General features: G+C 39.5%; 1 protein-coding gene across 1 annotated transcript in view; it reads left to right on the top strand.

Annotated features, from left to right (window-relative positions):
• The window catches only part of MYRIP (myosin VIIA and Rab interacting protein), a 374,614-nt gene that overhangs the window by 141,691 nt on the left and 210,781 nt on the right, over positions 1-22,142 (top strand). Inside the window, exon 3 of the mRNA XM_032861130.1 lies at positions 16,122-16,343. Within this exon, the coding sequence (XP_032717021.1) occupies positions 16,122-16,343 (222 nt within the window). The remainder of the gene's footprint in view (positions 1-16,121; positions 16,344-22,142) is intronic.

The raw sequence follows: 22,142 nt of genomic DNA, 5'->3' as shown, positions 1-22,142 counted from the left end.
ACTGTCTTGTGTCAGGCGTTCCCACTTTGAAGCAGCTCTCACCTTGGTGAAGACCATCATTTTCCTCCTATCATTTACTTTTACAAATGCTCACTCTTTAGATGGCCTCCAAGGCCCTTTAGGAGCAGCCACAGCACCCACCCCTGGCTTATTCCCCTACCTCCATTTCTGACTCCAGACGCTAAACAAAACACTCCTTCCTTCTCACACTCCGTATTCAGTTTTGTACCTACAATTTTGTCCAAAGTGACCACCCCACCTATGATATCTTCTTCCAAATACAACATGGTATCACTTCTATGTGTAATCTTAAAAAAAAAAAAAAGTCACTTATAGAAATTGAGACTAGAAAAGTAATTGTCAGGGGTTGGGGGTGGGGAAAATAGGGGGAGGTTGGTAAAAGGTATAGACTTCTTGTTATAAGATAAATGGATGAGTTCTGAGAATCTAAGTGACTATAGTTGATAATGTGGTGCATAATTATAATTTGCTGAGTGTATTCTCACCAAAAATATAAGTGAAAATAAAATAAAATAAAGGTTAATATATGAGGCAATGGACATGTTAATTAACTCAGTGGCTGAGAATCCCCTCACAATGGATATATATACAAATATAACCTTGTATACTACAAATATATTGGCTATTGTATTTGTTAATTAAACCTCAATAAAGTTGGGGGAAAATCTCCCTTCATTCTCCTGCTGGCAAACTCCTGTACATCCTTCCAGACCTAGCTCAAGCCCCACAGCTTCTATAAACTGTACTCCACTTCTCTTGGTCTGCTTCCTGGCATTTTATATACTACTCTGTAGCACCTTGGACATTGTTCTGTAGCTGCCTTGTCTCTGCGTTTGCCTCCTTCTTGAGGCTGTGAGCTCTGATTTGCTTTATGTTCCCAAAACCTAGCAGAGAGCCAGACACAGAATAGGAGCTTAGCCATGTTGGGTGAATGAATAAACCAATGAATGAATGAATGTTCCACGTATAAAGGAACCAACAAAATAATTTCTTTTTTGTTGGAGAACATGTGTAAAGTATATTTTTAGAGTGTGAGTTAGCAGAAGTGCTGGAAGTGATTCACATTAATTAGAGATACTCTGTTTTAGCAAGAAAATCTTTTTGAGGATTCAGATGGGATTAGTGAACACAACCATTAGTATCCATAATAGGTGACAGAGATATATGTGTTGAACTGGCATATTCTGAGATTTTTTTAAGTTGCTTTTATATTTGAATCCATATGTTTTAATTGTGCTTAATACCAATTTATCCTAATCTATTATTACTTAACTTTTAGACATGTGATAGTCTCAACAAAAACAATTATTTACATTACTCAATTGAGTTTATTTCTAAAAATGGAATTTATACTTCATTATACCTTTTGAGTTTTCTAGATTAATGTTGCCTCTGGTCCAAGGTGAGCTGTTGTGTGACAGGTCCTACCAGAAGGTACTTAAATTTCAATTAAGGATGAACATGAAAAGCAGAAGCAGACAGGTAACCAGGTGTGGGATCTTGCACAAGTTAGTTTGCACCTTTTTCCCTGTCTATGGGATGAGGAGGGTTGTACCAGCATATAAGCTTTTCCTTGAGCACAAACAATCTGGATAAAGAGTATTGGTTGCAGGTATGGTAAAGGCATCCAGGAAAAACTGTGAATGTATCAAATATTATACTTTATATGTAGAGTAATTATTTTCCTGGGCCTCTCTGATTTTCCTTATTTGCAGTTTTGATACTTACTCATGGTATTCTAAAGCTGGTTGCATTTGCAGTGGTTCAGAACCTTTGGGATATAGCAAAGGTGGTCCCAAGAGGGAAGTATATAGTAATAAGAGCCTTTCTCAAGAAACAAGAAAGGTCTCAAATATACAACCTAACCTTATACCTAAAGGAGCTGTAGAAAGAATACAAATATAGCCTAAACCCAGCAGGAGAAGAAAATTAATAAAAATTAAAGTTAAAAAAAAAAAAAGAGTAGAAATCAATGAAATAGAAACCAAAAGAACAATAGAACAGATCAACAAAACTAGAAGCTGATTCTTTGAAAGAGTTAATAAAATTGATAACCCCCTGGCCAGAATTATCAAAAAGAAAAGAGAAAGGACCCAAATAAATAAAATCAGAAATAAAAGAGATCACAACCAACACAAAAGAAATATAAGCAATTACAAGTTCATATTATGAGGAACTATATGCTAACAAATTAGGCAATCTGGAAGAAATGGATGCATTGCTACAGATGTTTAAACTACCAAAACTGAAAAAGGAAGAAGTAGAAAACCTGAGCAGACTCATAACCCACAAGGAAATTGAAGCAGTAACCAAAAATCTCCCAACAAACAAGAGTCCGGGGCCAGATGGCTTCAGGGGAATTCTAATAACATTTAACCCATTGAGCCACCCAGGCGCCCCTCTACCAAACATTTAAAGAAGAATGAATATCTATTCTTCTGAAACTGTTGCAGAAAGTAGAAATGGAAGGAAAACTTCCAAACTCATTTTATGAGGCCAGCATTACCTTGATCCCAAAACAGACAAAGACCCCATCAAAAAAGAGAATTACAGACCAATATCCTTGATGAACACAGATGTAAAAATTCTAACCAAAATACTAGCCAATAGGATTCAACAGTACATTAAAAAGATTATTCACCATGACCAAGTGGGATTTATTCCTGGGTGGCAAGGTTGGTTCAACATCTGCAAATCAATCAGTATGATACAATACATTAATAAAAGAAAGAACAAGAACCATATGATCCTCTCAATAGATGCAGAAAAAGCATTTGACAAAGTAGAGCATCCTTTCTTGATTAAAACTCTTCACAGTGTAGGGATAGAGGGAACATACCTCAATACCATAAAAGCCATATACAAAAAGCCCACAGCGAATTATCATTCTCAATGGGGAATAACTGCGAGCTTTTCTCCTAAGGTCAGAAACATGACAGGGATGTCCACTCTCACCATTGTTGTTCAGCATAGTACTAGAAGTCCTAGCCTCAACAATCAGACAACAAAAAGAGTGAAAGCCATCCGAATTGGCAAAGAAGTAGTCAAACTCTCACTCTTTGCAGATGACATGATACTTTATGTGGAAAACCCAAAAGACTCCACCTCCCCCAATTGCTAGAACTCATACAGAATTCAGCAACATAGCAGGATATAAAAATCAATGCACAGAAATCAGTTGCATTTCTATACACCAACAACAAGACAGAAGAAAGAGAAATTAAGAAGCCAATCCCATTTACAACTGTACCAAAACCTATCAAATACCTAGGAATAAATCTAAACAAAGAGGCAAAAGATCTATACTCAGAAAACTGTAGAACACTTATGAAAGAAATTGAGGAAGGCACAAGGAAATGTAAAAACATTCCATGCTCAGGGATTAGGAAAACAAATATTGTTTAAAAATGTCTATGCTATCTACAGCAATCTGTACATTCAGTGCAGTCCCTATCGAAATAGCGTCAACTTTTTTTCATAGAGCTGAAAACAAATAATCCTAAAATATGTGTGGAACAAGAAAAGACCCCAAATAGCCAGAGTAATGTTGAAAAAGAAAACCAAAGCTGGTGGCATCACAATTCTGAACTTTAAACTATTACAACACTGTGATCATCAAGACAGTATGGTACTGGCACAAAAACAGACACATAGATCAATGGAACAGAATAGAGAACCCAGAAATGGACCTTCAATCTATGGTCAACTAATCTTTGACAAAGCATTAAAGAATATCCAGTGGAAAAAGTACAGTCTCTTCAGCAAATGGTACTGGGAAAATTGGGCAGCCATATGCAGAAGACTTAAACTGAAGCATTTCCTACAGCATACATAAAAATAGACTCAAAATGGATGAAAGACCTAAAGGTGAGATAGGAATCAATCAAAAATCCTAAAGGTGAATACAGGCAACAAGCCCTATGACCTTAGCTGCAGCAACTTCTTGCTAGCCGTGTCTCCAGAAGCAAGGGAAACAAAGGTAAAAATGGGCTATTGGGACTTCATCAAAATAAAAAGCTTCTTTTGTGGAGCAAAGGAGACAGTCAGCAAAACCAAAGACAAACGAACAGAAGGGGAGATGATATTTGCATATATCTTAACAGATAAAGGGCTAGTATCCAAAATAAGAACTTATCAAACTCAACACCCAAAGAACAAATAACCCAATCAAGAAATGTGCAGAAGACATGAAAGACATTTCTCCAAAGAAGACCTACAAATGGCCAATAGACACAAGAAAAAATACTCGTCACTCGTCATCAGGGAAATGCACATCAAAACCACAATGAGACACTACCTAACACCAGTCAGAATGGCTAAAATTAACAAGTCAGGAAATGACAAATTGACAAATGTCAGTGAGGTTGAGGAGAAAGGGGAACCCTATTACACTGTTGGTGGGAATGCAAGCTGGTTTACCCACTGTGGAAAACAGTATGGAGGTTCCTCAAAAAGTTGAAAATAGAGCTACCCTATAAGTCATCAATTGTATTACTGGGCATTTGCCACAAACATACAAATGTAGTGATCTGAAGGGGCACCTGCACCCCAATGTTTATAGAATCAATGTCCACGATAGCCAAACTGTGGAAAGAGCTCAGATGTCCATTGACAGATGAATGGATAAAGAAGATGTGGTATCTATGTACAATGAAATACTACTCATCCATCAAAAAAATGATATCTTGCCGTTTGCAACAACAAACGGTATTAGGGAGGGTATTATGCTAAGCTTAATAAGTCATTCAGAGAAAGGCAATTATCATGTGATCTCACTCATATGTGGAATTTAAGAAACAAAACAGAGGCTCATAAGGGAAGAGAGGGAAAAATAAGACAAAATCAGAGAGGAAGACAAAACCATAAGAGACTCTTATGCAAACTGAGGGTTGCTGAGAGAGTTGGGGTATGGGGTAACTGAGCTATGGAAATTAAGGAAGAAGTATGATATAATGAGCACTAGGTGTTATGTAAGACTGATGAATCACTGACCTCTACCTCTGAAACTAATAATACATTATATATTAATTAATTGAGTTTAAATAAAAATAAAGTCCTAGGACATAAAAAATTAAAAGATAAAATTTGTTGCACACATACGCTCTGACACCATTATAACCAGGACATTCGTATCAAGTGCTCCCATGAGCAAGCTGTAATTTGGGATACTATACAAAGGAAGGATTCTACTCATGTCCACAGGCTGCTCATCATTCAGATACAGAACACAACATGTGCTTATGCTGTCTAGAAACCAACCTGAGTAAAGTGTGGAAGCCTCTCATTTTGTGCCTCAGAAATGTTTTGTAGGGATCAGTTCTGCCAGATGTCTTATACATAGTATGCATTTTATAAAGGTGATTGCCGTTCTTTTTTGTGGAAGCATGAGTTTAAAAAAGGAAGTCATCTTTTTTCCTCTGGGAAGGGAGATGTCAAAGAAATATAATAAACGGCTTTAAAAATGTTTCTGTAGGTTTTCCAATAGTTTCCATTCTGTATTCAGATTTGGGGAAGGTAGTTCACTATAGAGTAAGAAGGGGAGTCATCTGTGCCTGAGCATCAGAGGGGTAAGTGCCGTAACAGCTATGCTACATCACCAGTGAAATTTGGTATCTCTCCACAGGCTGACCTATACAGTGACTTCTTCTAGATGGAGAAATCAAATATTAATAGAATTAAAGTAGGTGTTCACATACAATACATGATGCATTAAATGTCAGAATATGGATGTCGTCTGCAGTGTAGAGATTTTCTTAGCGTCCATCCCCAGTAAATGCGAAAATGAAGTCTGGAACATTTCTGTTTCATTCACAACAGCCTGGAGAGTGATGACAGCTCCACTTCTCATGGGAGAGTTTGCTTGTTCAAGGTCAGATCTATATCAACAAGCCCAACAGCAGGAAGAAAATTCTGCAGGGAATAAGTGTCTGTTTGTGTGGATGCCACAGCCTGCAGGTTTGACCGGCTCTGGAAATGGTGCCTGTGCTCAGCCACAGAGAAATTTTTATTTGCATGTATTAGTATTTGAATGATGAATAAGAACATTCCAGAATCTGAAATATTATATTTATCTCTTATTAAGAAATAAAAAAGAAGAATCCTGTTCCCTCATTATATGTGTTTGAATTCTCCTTTTAACTTTCCTTTGGTGCTTTATCTTTGGTAAATTTTCAGAAACAGAAGGCAGAATGTCTTGCTTAGCATGACCAAAATTTACCGTGCAAAATAAGAGTTGGTCAAGTGTTTGGTCGTTTTGCATATGGGTTTTCCATAATGGTAGATTCCTAAGCAACTGACTATTAGGAGGTTTTTATATTCATCTGGCCAATGCTCTTGTTTTACTCTAATCCCCAGCCCATTGACTGAACTTGACTGAAAGAAATAGTACACCCTGGCAATCCAGGCCTGGCCTTGTGTGTTGGGGAGAAAGGAGGCCACCCCTGTCCTCCTCTCTGAGGAATTCATTGTTCTGTAGAAGGCACATGAACAAATGATTACGGTTCAGTGTAATGAGTGCCACGAGAGAGTTAGGCACAAAGTGCTAGTTATGCCTGGCAGTACTGGAAACACGATAGAGAAGGGGACATTTGAAGTGAATCTGGAAGGAAAAGGAGGAGAAATGTGCTGGTAAGGAGAAAAGGAGGAAGAATGTGCTCAAGGGAGTGCCATACAGTCAGAGTCATCATCACACCTTTCTAAGAAGTGATGAAGGGCAACCATGAATTTTCCAGGCTGGTCATTCTGCATGAATTGTCACAGGTGGCTTGGAGAAGAGTCTGCTGCAGTGTTGTGGATGCTGATGGTGAGGGACTGAGCTAAGGGGAGAAGTGTTTAAGGGGTGTCATTATGCTAAATGGGTAGGATTTGATGTGCAATCACAAACAAAAATAAGAAAAAGGGAAGAGTTGGGGATTCCTTTTAGGATTCAGAGAGGCCTCGGGACAGAATTTAGTGCTCTTTGGGGAAAGATCTGGGGATGGAAATAATACCTATAACCTTAGACTGTTGTAGATTGGTCCCACATAAGATGGCAACCTAGAGACCTCGACTACTCCAAACCCTCATCTGAAGCTTAGGAGAGCAGATGGAACCAAAGGTGTGAGGACAAGTAGCATGTGCACTGCAATTTGTGACACACATGGGACTCAACTTCTCAAGCGGGAATGAAAACAAGATGAGGAATAAGGAACAAACTCTGCAGAAGACATAATGCAACATGAATTAATCTGGATAGAAAACCATAGCTCCACGGGAATCTCTGGTAACCAGAGAGCAGAGTGGTCAAGAGAGCTGATGTCAAGGTCAGATGGAATGGGAACTTCAGATAATCTTTGAATATGATATTATGTGACTTTTCTTTGAAAATGTGTCAGTCAGGGTCCCATCAAAACAGAAGCTCTTTTAATATTTCATACTGAGGTTTTTAAATTCAGGAATTGGCTAGAGAAGTATTGGAAGGGATGATAAAGCAGCAGGAAGAACAAGATGTTCCAGAGATCAGTAACCACAGGAGCTGCTTCTGCCTTTAGGGGTGGGGGAGAAAAGGAGAAAAAGTGTAACTCAGATTCCACAGGCCTGCATTTCATGGCTGTTGCCCTATTGCTGCTGAAGGAGCCCCCATCGCCAAGAGGGGACCAAGGAGCCCCATTTACCCACAGTTGCCTGCTTCTACTGAAGCATGAAACGGGAAGATGGTGTCTCCCTCCCACTTTCCAGTCTCACACAAATACCTCCCATTGGCAAAGCCAAACCAACACCAGTAGGCCAGAGGGTCTCCAGGCTTCCAGCCCTCTTTGTTACATAAAACAAAGTTTTATGTTTATGGAAAAACAAGAAAGATGCATAGTTCCAACAGCCAATACCTGGGAGAGGGGACTAAAGCAATTGTTTTTATATACTAGGTGCTGTTATTTCTCCTTTATAAAATGATGATGTGTATAATCTAGTTAAGAAATGGACAGAAGACATGAACAAACACTTTTCCAAAGAAGACATTAGATGGCTTACAGATACATAAAAGATGCTTAATATCACTCATCCTCAGGGAAACACAAATCAAAACTATGATAAGATACCACCGTACCCCTGTAAGAATAGCTAAAATTAATAACATAAGAGACAACAGTTGTTGGCAAGGATGTGGAGAAAGGGGAACCTTCTTGCATTGTTGGTGGGAATGCAAACTGGTACAGCCACTCTGGAGAACAGTTTGGAGGTTCCTCAAAAAGTTAAAAGTAGAGCTACCCTACTATCCATTAACCCATTATCCAGTAATTGCATTACTAGGTATTTACTCAAAGGTTACAAAAATACAGACTCAGAGTGATATGTTTATAGCAGCCTTATGAACAATAGCCAAACTATGGAGAGCGCTTAAATGTCCATTGATTGATGAATGGATAAAGAAGATGTGGTATATAATATATACAATGGAATATTAACCATCAAAACAATGAAATCTTGTCATTTGCAACAACATGGACGGAGCTAGAGAGTTTTATGCTAAGTGAAATAAGTCAGTCAGAGAAATGATCTCATATGATCTCACTCATATGTGGAATTCATGAAAGAAAACAGATGAACATCTGAGAAAGAGGATAAGAAAAAAAGGGGAAGGAGAAACAAGCCATAAAAGACTCCAAATGATAGAGAACAAGCTGAGGGTTGATGGAGGGATGTTGAGTGGGGGTTGGGCTAGATGGATGGTGGGTATTATGAAGGGCACGTGGATGAGCACTGAGTGTTGTATGTACGTGATGAATCACAGAATTCTACTCCAGAAACCAGTTTTGCCCTGTATGTTACTAAGTAAAATTTAAATTTAAAAAATGATGTATAACATACCAATTTTTATAGGACATGTCTTTACAGGCACTATGTCTTGTTTTCTTTCTGCTCCTCATGCCTAGGATAGTAGGTGCTCAATTGAGTGAATAATTGGCAATCTAAGCAATAGTGTCTATGACCATGAAGTGGTGCTACACAGGTATGGATCAGAATTACTGTCTCTTTGATAGCAAACAAGTGACATGTGCCATCACTTCTCCCTGCTACACCTGTGGCAGACACTGCTAACTTATCATGACTCTCTGGCTCCATTGAGCCTGTGTACATCCTCTCAACCCACGGTGCTTTACCCACTACCAGTCAATCAGAGTTGGCATGGCAGTGGACCAAGAAACCATGAAATGTCGATAGGTTTTTCAGATGTCCATTGCAATCATTAGTCACTTGGAACATGCAACTCAAAACCACAATGAGGGGCACCTGGATGGCTCAGTCGGTTAGGTGTCTGCCTTCAGCTCAGGTCATGATCCCAGTCCCAGGATCCAATCCTGCATCTGGCTCCCTGCTCAGTGGGGGTATGCTTCTCACTCTGCCTGGACATAGAATCTGATAAATAAGAGATGGTTCAAAAGAAGGCCATGCTATTCCTCTCCTGAACCTCTGATTCAAAACACTCCATTTGCTTGGAACAAATTCTGGAGGGGTTGGTACAGTTTTATTATTAGATACTCGGTTTTAAATGTCCCTGGAATTTGCAGCCTTGTGTGTCAGGAAAAAACACTCATAGTGCTCAAGTGATCCTGTGGATTGACTTCACAGAGCTCTTTTGATCCCCAAAGACTTTCCTTCCTGGATGTTTATCCCATTTAATTTAGTGGCCCTGAAATATCAATAGAAGCCGGTCAATTGCTGAGGCTGTTCTTATGTTGTTTACAGGTGTCAGAGCTGTCAATGACTTAGCTCATCTCCTGCTCTAAATCTGAGAGATTGGAGAACAACATCTTCATGCCTTAAGGGGGGGGGGGGGAAACCTCTGTCCTGTTTCCCTGTAAATGTTTTGTTCAGCCAAGTCTAAATTATGAGCTGGCCTGATGTAGCTTCCCCTTCTAACTCTGGATTCAGCCTCTCCTTGCTCCCCAATGCTCAAGCAACAAGTAAGTATTGGGCAGTGCTATGCAGAGCAGTTAGCCCTGCTCATATATATCATCAGATGTTTAAGCCAGCTCAGGACACCTTGAAAGTTAATGCTGCAAACACACCTGAATTGTCATGGAAAGATGTTTTACAATATTGTTGTTAAGTGAAAAATGAAGTTATAAAACCATACATAGATTCCCAATTCTAGTAGTGGGCTAGGATGAGCTAATGCAATCCTTCTTTGTACTAAATACACTAATAAAACATAAGATTTAATATTTGTAAACCATGTATCTGGTAAGGGACTTGTGTCCAGAATACATAAATAACTCAGACAACACAACATTAACAAAGATAAGTAATCTAATTTTAAAATATGCAAAAGGTTTGAATAAACTTTTCTCCAAAGAAAATATGCCAGTGGCCAATAAGTACATGAAAAAGTGCTCAACATTATTCGCCATTAGGGAAATGCAATCAATACCACAATGAGGTAGCCTCCTCATATTCTCTAGAATGGCAATAATTGAAAAGACAGACACTAGCAAGTGTTGGTGAGGGTGTGGAGAAATTGGAACCCTCATGTTTTGCTCTTGATGATATAAAATGGTACCGTCTTTTGGAAGACAGTCTAGCAGGTCCTTAAAAGCTTAAACACAGCATTATCATAGGACCCAGTAATTCCATTCCTGGAATTGAAAACACGTCCACACAAAAACTTGCTCATGAGTGTTCATAGCAGCATTATTCATAATAACCAAAAAGTAGAAACAGCCCTGATGTCCACCAATTGGTGAATGGATAAATAAAATATGGTATATCCATAAATGGAGGATTATCTGGCAGCAAAAAGGAATTACATGTTAATACATGCTACATTATAGATGAATGCTGAACATATGCAAAGAAAGAAAGAAGCCAGACACAAAAGATAATGTATTGGGTATGATTTCATGTATATGAAATGTCCAGGATAGGCCAAGCCATAGAAACAGGAAGTACATGAGTGGCCTGGGTTGGCAGGGACTGGGTGGGGAGGCCAACATGGGGGGTTTCCTTTGAGGATGATGAAAATGTTCTGGAACTGGTTAGTACTGGTGGCTAGACAACTTTGTGAATGTACTAAAAACCATGGAATTGTACAATTTAAAAGGGAAAATGTTATGGCATGTGGATTATATCTCAATTTTTTTTTAAGTCACTGGGAAAAGTAAGAAAGGGATACTCCTCAGGATGGAAATAAAGAGGGAGGTAAAGCCAAGTCATCAGCATGGTCACATAGAGAAGGAAGAGTCTCTGCTGGCTCGTGGCTGAAGTGTTAATTTCTGTGTGGGGGCAGGAGAGGTGGTTTGAGCCTTCTAAGGGCAAGCTGAGAATGAGACACCTGTACAGTGTTCGGTATTGGAAGCTTTCACTTTTAGTGAAAGGGGACACCTAGAAAATTTCTACTCACTGGCTTTGGGGAGCTAGAAAGCAGGTGATTTTGCCTGGAGCCCTGGGTGGAAGAAAATAAGCCTCCCATTAGGGATCAAAGCTCAAAGTCCCAATCCTGCAGTACACATGGGATTGGAAATCCAAATCCTATTACTTGTGTGATACAGGATTTTCCAAGCTAAGACACAAATGTGAAACTGGTCTGGAATTGATAACCCCTCTGTGGTGCCGTGTGAAGACAAATGCATAGCTGGCTTGCTCTCTGCAGCCCTTGCACAGAACAAATGCACTTGTGGGAAGAGCAAGCCAGGCTGAAGGGCACCTCATTCAAAAATGGTAAACCAGGGGCGCCTGGGTGGCTCAGTGGGTTAAAGCCTTTGCCTTCAACTCAGGTCATGATCCCAGGGTCCTGGGATCGAGCCCTGCATTAAGCCCTGCATCGGGCTCTCTGCTCGCCAGGGAGCCTGCTTCCTCCCCTCTCTCTCTGCCTGCCTCTCTGCCTACTTGTGATCTCTGTCTGTGAAATAAATAAATAAAATCTTTTTTAAAAAATGGTAAGCCATAAAAGAAAGAACCCACCTTGAACAATACGTAAGAGACACACCCGGTAAAAGAATTAACACCCCTTCTAAGAATTTAAGATAATGTAAGAACCAGGAAGAGGATATAAAGGAAGTCTATTTAAAATGGGTAAAAAAGAGGGGCACCTGGGTGGCTTAGTGGGTTAAGGCCTCTGCTTTCCGCTCAGGTCATGATCCCAGGGTCCTGGGATCGAGCCCCGCATCGGGCTTTTGGCTCAGCAGTGAGCCTGCTTCCTCCCTCTCTCTCTGCCTGCCTCTCTGCCTACTTGTGATCTCTGTCTGTCAAATAAATAAATAAAAATCTTAAAATAAGATAAAATGGGTAAAAAAGAAATATAAGAGAATGAATAGGAACCAGAATTGAATGGCACCAAAGAGAGAAGGACAGGCAGACTTTAGTGGAAACAAATCATACAACTTCTGGAAATGAAAATTAAAGTCCGTTAAATTTAAAAACATTTAAAGAGTGAAGAAAACATGAATGAGGAAAGAATTTCTAAACCAGGAGCTAGAACCAAAGCACGTGTCCTGAATCTATCTCAGACATACAGACGTGACAGAAAGATTAGGAGGTGTGGAAAAACAGGGAAGCCTTGACGTAGAATTCCAGAAGGAGTGATTAGAGAAAATACAGCGGAGGACAGTATTCAAAGTTATAATTGGGGAATTGCTTAGAATTAATGAAAGTCTTAAAAAATTACCAAGAGTTCCAAGAAGAACAATGCAAACAAATCCCCACTTACACATTTTTTAGTGAACACCGAACAGAACACTAAAAATAACAAACAAACAAACAAACACCAAATAAACAAACAAAACACTCTTACAAGTAGCCAGCAAGAAAAGTGAAATTCCCTGCAAAGGAATAATCAAACTGACAAACTTCACATTACATTCGATATCAGGAAAAAAAAAAAAAAACATGGACTACTCCCTTCGGTATTATCTGGTACCTTTGGAAAGGAACTGCCAACTTAGGATTCTGTACGCCTTGAAAGCATCATTCCAACATAAGGATGAGATAGACATTTTCAGTGAATAAAGGTTGCTAGAGTTTTTCTTGTGGGGAGAATTGCCAGAAGGAGTTCAGAAAAAAAAAAATTAAAGAAGAGGAAACGTTAGAAGCAAGACGCGCTGATGAACAAATAAATTGGTACGTGTGGATAAATGTCAACTTAAAAATAATAAATGAATTTTGCTTCTGCTGACAGCTAAGCAAGCTCCTATTGGACCAACCCGCCTACAGATAAAAAGTACACCTTCTGGACACAAGACAAAAAATGGTTACTGCACAGCACCCCATTTGCGACCAAATCCAGGAGATACAGGAGGGATGTTGATACTTGGAGGAAGGAAATGGCAGTAGAATTCCTGTGTTCGGGCTTTTTGTCTGAGAGCAGGTCCCATACTGCATCATGTGGGGTGCTAAAACTACAGTTAAACAATATTAAGAACCATTTTGTAAGATTGAACCAAAATACTGTCAGTAATAACGTAGAACATCAGAAGGAATTAACACTTACGTTGTTAATGAGAAGAAAGCCATTAACAATAGATATTAATCCCAATATGCATGTCAACCTCTAGAAGAAATGAAAAAGAACAAATGTCAAATCATACTCAGAAAAGAAAAGAGAATGAAGAATATCAATCTAATAGAAAGTAGGAAAGGAGAAAAAGAGGAAACAAAGAACATGGTAAATAGAAAACATTAAATAACAGTAGAAATAAATCCAAATGTATTAGTAATCTAGTGCTTGCTTCGGCAGCACATACGCAAATATATTAGCAAGCTCAATATAAATGGTTTAAACTTAAACATGGTAAAAGGAATTCTCGTACAGCGTGAAAATAGCAAATTCAGCTACGTTCTGCTTATAACATCCCTATATGAAACACAATACAAGTGTTGAAAGTGAAGATTCAGGTATAAAAAGCTATACCCTGGCACACCATCAATTTAAAAATAACGAGTATAAAAATAACTAATATAGACTATAAATATAAGACAGACTTGAAGACAAAAAAGCATTATTAGGGATAGAGAGGGTTTTATGTGATCACAAAAGGAATATTTCAATAAGAACATAACATTTATTAACTTAGGATATTTGATGCACCTTACATTATAGTCTTAAAAACATAAAAGTAAAAATGAACTAGAACTGAATAGAAATTATATATATCTATGGGATATCTATCCCATAGATAGATGGGAGAATGGGAGAATTCAATGTTTTGTTCTCAAGAGATAGAGAGAAAATATTCTTTTCAAACACACATGGGACTTCACAAAAATTGATCATGTAGTGGGCTATTTTGCAAGTCTCAACAAGTACCAGAGAACTCATTTCTTCCAGACTCTCTTCTCTGATGAGAATGTAAAATCAAAAGCAAAATCAGTAACAAAAGTTCTATATGTGGAAATTTCAAGCTTAAGAATTTTTGTTATATTCAGTTAGCCAGCATATAGTACGTCATTAGTTTTTGATGTAGTCTTCAATGATTCATTAGTTGTATATAACACCCAATAAAAATGATCTGATTGAAAACCTGTGGGGTGCAGTGAAAGGGATATGTGGAGAATTTTATGGCCTTAAATGCATATGTTAGAAAAGAATAAACATTAAAAGTAAATGGGCATGAGAGACTGTGGACTCTGAAAAACAGTTTGAGGGTTTTGGAGGGGCGGGGGGTTGGGGGTTGGGTGAACCTGGTGGTAGGTATTAAGGAGGGCACGTAATGGGGCACCTGGGTGGCTCAGTGGGTTAAAGCTGCTGCCTTCGGCTCAGATCATGATCTCGGGGTCCTGGGATGGAGCCCTGCATTGGGCTCTTTGCTCAGCAGGGAGCCTGCTTCCCTCTCTCTCTCTGCCTGCCTCTCTGCCTACTTGTGATCTGTCAAATAAATAGACAAATAATATCTTAAAAAAAGAAAAGTGCCTGCTAGTCCTAACCTCTCTCAACATCCCCAAAATTTAAAAAAAAAAAAAAAAAAAGGAGGCACGTATTGCATGGAGCACTGGATGTGGTGCATAAACAATGAATTCTGGATCACTGAAAAGAAATTTAAAATATAAATAAAAATAAAAAAATTTTAAAAATGATGCAGCACAAAAAAAAGTAAGTGAGCTTTACTTTTTTAAATGTATTTTTAAAAATTTGTTAAAAACTATATAGAGAAAACCCTAGGGACTCTGCAAAAAAAAAAAAAAAAAACCTACTAGAACTGATAAATGAATTCAGTACATTTTTTGCAGCATACAAAAATAAATTGCAAACTGGGGGAAAGAATTTGCCATATGCATCCCAGATTGATCTGGGATGCACTGCAGTCACAAACTGGGTGTGGGAAAAAAATCAATTATTTGGCTGTTATTGCTTGTAGGCATCCATTTTTGTAGCAGGAAAAACATCTCAAATTTGCCAGGTCAGAGGAACTTGGTTACTTCCAGTCGATTTTTCTAAGGAAACTCATTCTCTTCAGGGTATCCTTGTCTCTCAGGGTTCTTGTTCCTTCTCCCTGAGTGGAGAGAGAAGCCCGTGCAGTGGTGCTGTTTTGCATTAATATGGCTGGCCATATGCCTGGTATGACCATGAACTCTTGGAAGAAGGGATTGTCTTTGATCCAGTTCTGAATCACTAGTGCTTTGGATTTGCACATTACCCAGAGAATCTTTATTGACTTATGTTGATTTGAAAGCTTTTAAAATCCCTGGGTGCTTTCATTTCCGGGGGATGTTAAATAGGACCAGGGCTGCATTTATCCTATTCCCAGCAGGGCTATTGCGGGGATTAATGTTTGAGCATAGATGGTCTCTCGCTCCTTTAAAAAGGCATTAATTAAGTTAAAGGTTTTATTTTTCAAGGGTGTGCTTAGTTTTTATAATAGTTTGTGTCTCAATCTATTGTCTCAAACATAATAAGTCTCATGGGATTTCTCATAGAAAACGTGACATGCAGAAGTGCACAAAAATTAATCCACTATTAGGGTTCCTCTCTGGATATCACGTCAAGCCATTGGTGTTTCAGAGTTTATCATTTTGTGGGAAGATTCTCCATGGTGTCTTGGCCTGTGGGAGGCCCTGGGAGGCGGTGGGGGTGCTTTATGGAGAGTGTGTCCTGACGCGATGTGCTGTTTCTTCTCCTCCCGGCTGCCCAGCGAGATGAAACAGAAGCTGGCAGAGGAAGGCAGCAAGTGCAGCATCCTCTCGAAGCACCAGAAATTTGTGGAGCACTGCTGCATGCGCTGCTGCTCGCCTTTCACCTTCCTGGTCAACACCAAGCGCAGGTGTGCCGACTGCACGTTCAACGTCTGCAAGAGCTGCTGCTCCTACCAGAAGCGCGAGAAGGTGTGGATCTGCTGCGTCTGCCAGCAAGCCAGGTGAGCGGCCAAGTGGACCTAAAGGGTTCGCTGTGGGGCACAGTCTTTCTTTAGCCAGGTAGGAGCAAGCAGAGCTTGACTGGTCAGCACAGAGTACTGACCACAGTGAAGAGATTGCCAAGGTGTACAGAATACCACATGACCTTTATAAAGAGAAGGAGGTCTCATCCTTCCTTCATTCATTCCACAGGCATGTGCTGGATTCTTGGGAATTAAGCTGGGTGGGGGAACGTGATGGTGGATCGGGCAGATTGCTTAGTGGGGATGATGAATGCACGAGTGTTGATAACAGTACCATGATACAAGTCTGACCAGTTCACCTGTTGGCGAGGAGCCACTAGCTCTAGGGTTTGGAAAAAGCTTCACAGAGAACAAGAAATAAAGGCAGGAGGGTAAAAGATGAAAAAGAATTACTAACGTGAAAAGGTGTGGGGATGGTGGCCTCCATGTGAAGGAAATGGCTAGCATGGAGTCTCACAGAGATACATGTTTTTATTCTCTCAGTGACTGCCAGAGTATTTCTTTGATACACCAAGTGTTTAGAAACTGATAAATTTGATAAACCAGTGTCTGGTGTTTGTGGCTTTGAATTCTTAAATCATTGCCGATCCTAGCCTCTGCAAAACACATTTGTATTCATTGCATCCTTCCATAATGCCTCTCACTGTGAGCAAGACAGAGACTGGCTGTTCCCAAGAACACACACCGGAGCTCCTGCCTCCCTCATTTTTTCATTCTTTCCTCCTGCCTTATTTGTTCACTTGTATCCTTTAAGTTATCAAGCCCCAGCATTTTCCCATAAAGCTAGTTCATGGAGACGACTGCTAAGCTCCCTTGGGATCCCCAGCAACTCAGTCTCTGAGTTATAAAGAGAAACCAATGGAAGCAAATGTGATTTGTTGAGGACCCATTATCCAGGATGGGGTGCTCGCCAGGTTCTGCATATGACTTTCAGAGCAAGGAACCTATCCGAGTCCACATGTATCAGGAGGAGGAGAAGTCCTGTGGCACCAAAGGGAAGAAGGAGACTTTAACTGTAGGTGAGCCTGTGCTTGGGAGTGGATGATGCAACCCGGTTAATTCTGTGTCTTCCCTTTCTAGGTAAAGTTGGGTAAGGGTCAAGTGCTTATAACAAGAGAGTTGGATGTTGGAAGAGATTTGTGCAACAGATATTACAGAAGTTGGAGACCCAGGCTTTTGAACTTGGTTCTAATCATTGACTGGTATACTTCTGACCAGCCCATTGTGTGTTTTGCTCCAGCCATACTCAACCTCATGTGTGCAGACATGAGGAAAGCAGATGGTCAGGTTCTTTCTGGGCTGGGGAGTCTTCCAGGGGTTTGGGACAGATGCAAGGGTAATGGAGTGTAGTATATTTAAAATGTAAAAATGAAAATGATAGGTTAATGTGGATAGTGGATTATTGTGGATACAGGAAAGAAAGACAGAAAGGAGCTGTAGATGGTGGGAAGAAAATGGAGAGGTCAGTCAGCTAGAAGTACCTGGTAAAGCTGAAGAACTGTCTCCATAAGGGTACTTAGCAGAAAACATTTTGTTTAGGGGAAAAGATGTTTGCAGTAGTGGTTTGCGAGGTGGAGCCATTGGATGGTGAACGTGGGCATAGGAGGCTGAGGTCTATCTGAGGAAGGCATAGGACTAAAAGGCAAGTGCACATATCCTGAAGTGACCAGGTTGATGGCAAAAGTTTGGAGGGGGAGACTAATCCAGGTGACACAACTTTCTTGAGTGAGGAGGAGGAACGAGCAGGCCATGAGGTGACAGAAGTAAGGAGTGGAAGAGCACTGTGTGGCTGAATGTCATGATTGTGCACCCAACAAGCTGGGTGAGTCTTACACAGCGTTTGACTCCAACATCTGCCACGTGCCTGAATTAGTGACCAACTAATAGGAAGTGAATGCTCAAGGACAGGGACCCTCCCCGTCTTCTTCAACTCCCATTTGCAGCATGAGAGCCTGGCAGGTAGAAGGCACACAAATCTTTGTGGGTTGAGTAACAGACCAGGACAATGTTCCAAAGCAGCCAAATGTGTGGTACAAATGAGGCTTCATGAATTTTATTTCATTTTTTTTTCACTTTTCCCAAATTAACTTTATTTTTTAATAACTTTTATTATGTGATATTAGTCACCAAACAGTACATCATTAGTTTTTTATATAGTCTTCCATGATTCATTGTTTACATATAACACCCAGTGCTCCATGCTATACATGCCCTCCTTAATACCCATCACCAGGCTCACCCATCCTAAGAATTCTCAGTTTCATTCCCAGAGTCCATAGTTTCTCATGGTTCATCTCCCCTTCCGATTCCTCCACACCTTCATTTTTCCCTTCCTTCTCCTGATGTCCTCCATGCTATTCCTTAGGCTTCAGGAATTTTAAAAGAGAAAAGGATCCAGGGAATGTAGAGTGTCTTAATGAGGTTTTCTGGAAGACGATGGACCACAGATAGAACTCTGATTGGGAAGAGGAATCACAGGGCATTCTTGGGCTAGGTATGCCAAGAGCAGAAAAGATCCCCCAAGGTGTGCAGAGGTCCTGGAACAGACCACTCTTTGCAGTGGCATGTAGAATTAGGTCTGTTTAGGTGAAGAGTTTCGGTTTGATCCTCAAGAGCTGTGGTATCATCGAAATTTCAAAGCCTAGCAATTATTAAAATGTGCTATTATTTACTGCCCATCAACATATTCACCCACACACAGAAGGAAATACTGGTACCTGCATGATCTTGTTTCTTTCTATTTTTCTCTTTTCCTCTTTTCAGTGGATCAGAAAAAAATCTCCAAATTCTACTAAACAGTTAATAGCAATAAGACATGCAGTTACAGCCTTTGGACCCCACATACCCTGAGTTGTGTGTATGGGTCTATTATCAGTTCCAATTAAATGATACATTGCTTTTATCGTGTAACAGTCATGTTAAGTAAGAACTACACTACTCAGAATCATATCATCTGTAAATGGAAGAACCTTGCTTGAAAGCCAGTCTTCTTATTGAAAGCTGTACTATTTCATTTGTACAGGATTGTCTCAAGCAATTGTTAGATATTGAAAAATAAGCTGTAAAAGGGCAACAAATGGTTTGTAAGGCTATATTTTAAATTTCTATTTCACATTTCTAACCACCTAAAGAGAAGGCAGGAGGCTTTGGTAATCCTGTTGAACTAAATCTTGCATCATTTCCATGTCAACATTGCATGACAACTCCTTGAGTCTTGGAAGGGCATCGGAAACAAAGAACCATCCATAGAAGGATACCGTGAAAGGTATCTGAAAAACTCATGTACCTTTGCTCTATCAGTTTTTTAAAGAAGGAGGGGGATTATTGAGAAATCATCCACATTCAGTGTGTCTAGCACAGATAGAACACTCCCACACTTGTTTAATCAAAGTTGGCAGAAGGACAAACCTCAGGAGAAGTTGGGAATTTTGCTGTTTCCATCTTGTGTGATGTCATACGGGGACACTTCTGGGAGTTTGGGAATTGTAATAATATTGATGAAAAAGTGGAGCTTTTTCCTTGTTTCATTCAAGTTCATCATAGAAACCTGTCTAGGGGGAAAAATCCATGATACACATGGCAGGTTTTTGCTTCTAGAAATTTTTCTAAGGCCCAGTTTGATAGAGAAGTATGTCCGGGCCAAAGCACCTCAGAGTATGGGCTGACAGTGTTGTATATTTTGAAGGATGCCTGAGAAGAGTTTGACTTATGTAGTCAAGCTGTATAACAGACACAGCCAGATCCATCGTGTGAAGCGTTGAAGGACTACTTTGACTTGAATCGTGTATGAAAATTTTCTGATCAATGATAGCTTGTAAAGCCTGTTGAGTTTCTGGAAACAGAAAAAAAAATGGTTTACAACAGATTGTTTAGACTTTAAAAAGAGATTTTACCTGCCAAAAGCCAGTCATGCTGGTGGATGGCATTGTGGACGTTAAGCCTCCATCCACATTGTTCATCAGTTTCTCTGCTCCTGGTACAATCTAAGATTCACCTCTTGGTTTAGAGGTGATTAATTTTATTGTGGGTGTTTATCCAGTAGTTTCATATTCAAACAGTTGGGTTTGACACTCTATATATCAGAATCTATGAAGAACACATTGTGTGTGTGTGTGTGTGTGTGTGTGTGTGTGTGCGCGCGCGCGCGCACACGCGCGCACGCACTTGTGAAATCTCAGTGAAATGCTGGATAGCAGCTCTGTGAATTTGCAGAGGTGACCACTTTTGTGAGGCCACATTCAGACCCATATTTGACTGCCCACTGGTCACAGTGTACTTTTCCCTTCCTATGTAAGTTAGTCCCATTTGTACTGCATTGATTTAGTTTCAAGCTGTTTGTGCAGTGGCTACCATATACATACAGAGCCAAGAATAATTATAATAATAAGAATTCTTGCCCACAAAAATTAAGGAGTCAGGAGTTGAGTGAGGGTAGACCTTCATGCAAAAATATTAACAAATTGCTTCAGAAATAAATGACTATCAGGAACTTGAGCCTGTCTATGGTATAGTTCTAAATCAACGACTTGGGTTAGAAATGTAGGGCTCATCACGGAGGACCCAGATAGTGTCTAGTCTCTGTAAAAATGGTGGAATCTATAAACTCAGCTTTCTTCTTCTTCTTTTTTTTTTTTTTCCATGTCCTAGTCTTCTGTTTGGTTATTTATTACAGTAAAAGTATTCTAATTTTAAATGAAATTTCCCTTTTAATGGTCATTGCTGTAATTATGATCAGCAGGTTGGTTCATCATCCATTCTTTTGCTTCATATGTTTTCCATTAAAAGCTATTTTTGTGAGGCGCCTGGGTGGCTCAGGTGGTTAAGCATCTGACTCTTGGTTTCGGCTCAGGTCACGATCTCAGGATCTTGAGATCAAGCCGCATATGGGCCTCCACACTCAGCATGGAGTCTGCTTGTCCCTCTCCCTAGGCCCTCCTCCTCTGCCCCCCCACCATGAGTATGCACACGCACGCATGCACACTGTCTTTCAAATAAATAAATACAATCTTTAAAAAAAGAAAAGTTATTTTTGTTATCAGTTTAGAATTTTTAACTTTGGGAAATCAACAAACATTAGATGAATTCATTAGAGAATGAATACTGGATTACTTATTTTGGAAGTTATATAGCCAATGGGATACTACTAAATCATTCCTTTTGTTTTATATATATATATATATATATATATATATATGCATATATATATGACATACATATATATGTATGTCATACACATGTGTGTATGTATATATGTATGTCATATATATGCATGTCATATATATGTATATATATAAATTTGTCACCTAGACGATTAATTGTACAGATTCATTCAAACATTATAAATAGTAGTTGCATTTTAAGATCCTCTGCAGGAAACAAAACTTTCAGAGCAAGTCCAGACCTTACTTATCAGCCATTGTCTTTTGGGGTCAAATTGATTCAAGAACAATGATCTTACTTTCCTTGGGAACAAATTGGCTTCTTAGTTCTCTGCTTCATTATAAAAATTGTTCTCTCTGATTTTTGTCACTATGTGCTATTATCTTTAACACAGACCAATTTGGGAGATTGTTGTCAGGGAATGGGAAAAAAGAAATATCCTTGGAATCGAAATCAAAGCACATCTCCTCATTATGCCTATGCCATTTGCTTTGGTTTTTCTGAGACAACTTAAGCCTTTATTTCTTTTCACTTGGAGTTGAATATCCTTTACTTATATCTGATCATTTATTCACAGTCCACATGATCATAGATTAGCATACTTCCCTTTTGGTATGA

The sequence above is a fragment of the Lontra canadensis genome, unplaced genomic scaffold (assembly GCF_010015895.1).
Source record: "Lontra canadensis isolate GAN:19392208 unplaced genomic scaffold, GSC_riverotter_1.0 scaffold20, whole genome shotgun sequence".
Lineage (NCBI taxonomy): Eukaryota > Metazoa > Chordata > Mammalia > Carnivora > Mustelidae > Lontra > Lontra canadensis.
Note: the sequence above shows the minus strand (reverse complement) of the source record. Positions and strands in the feature narration are given on the sequence as shown.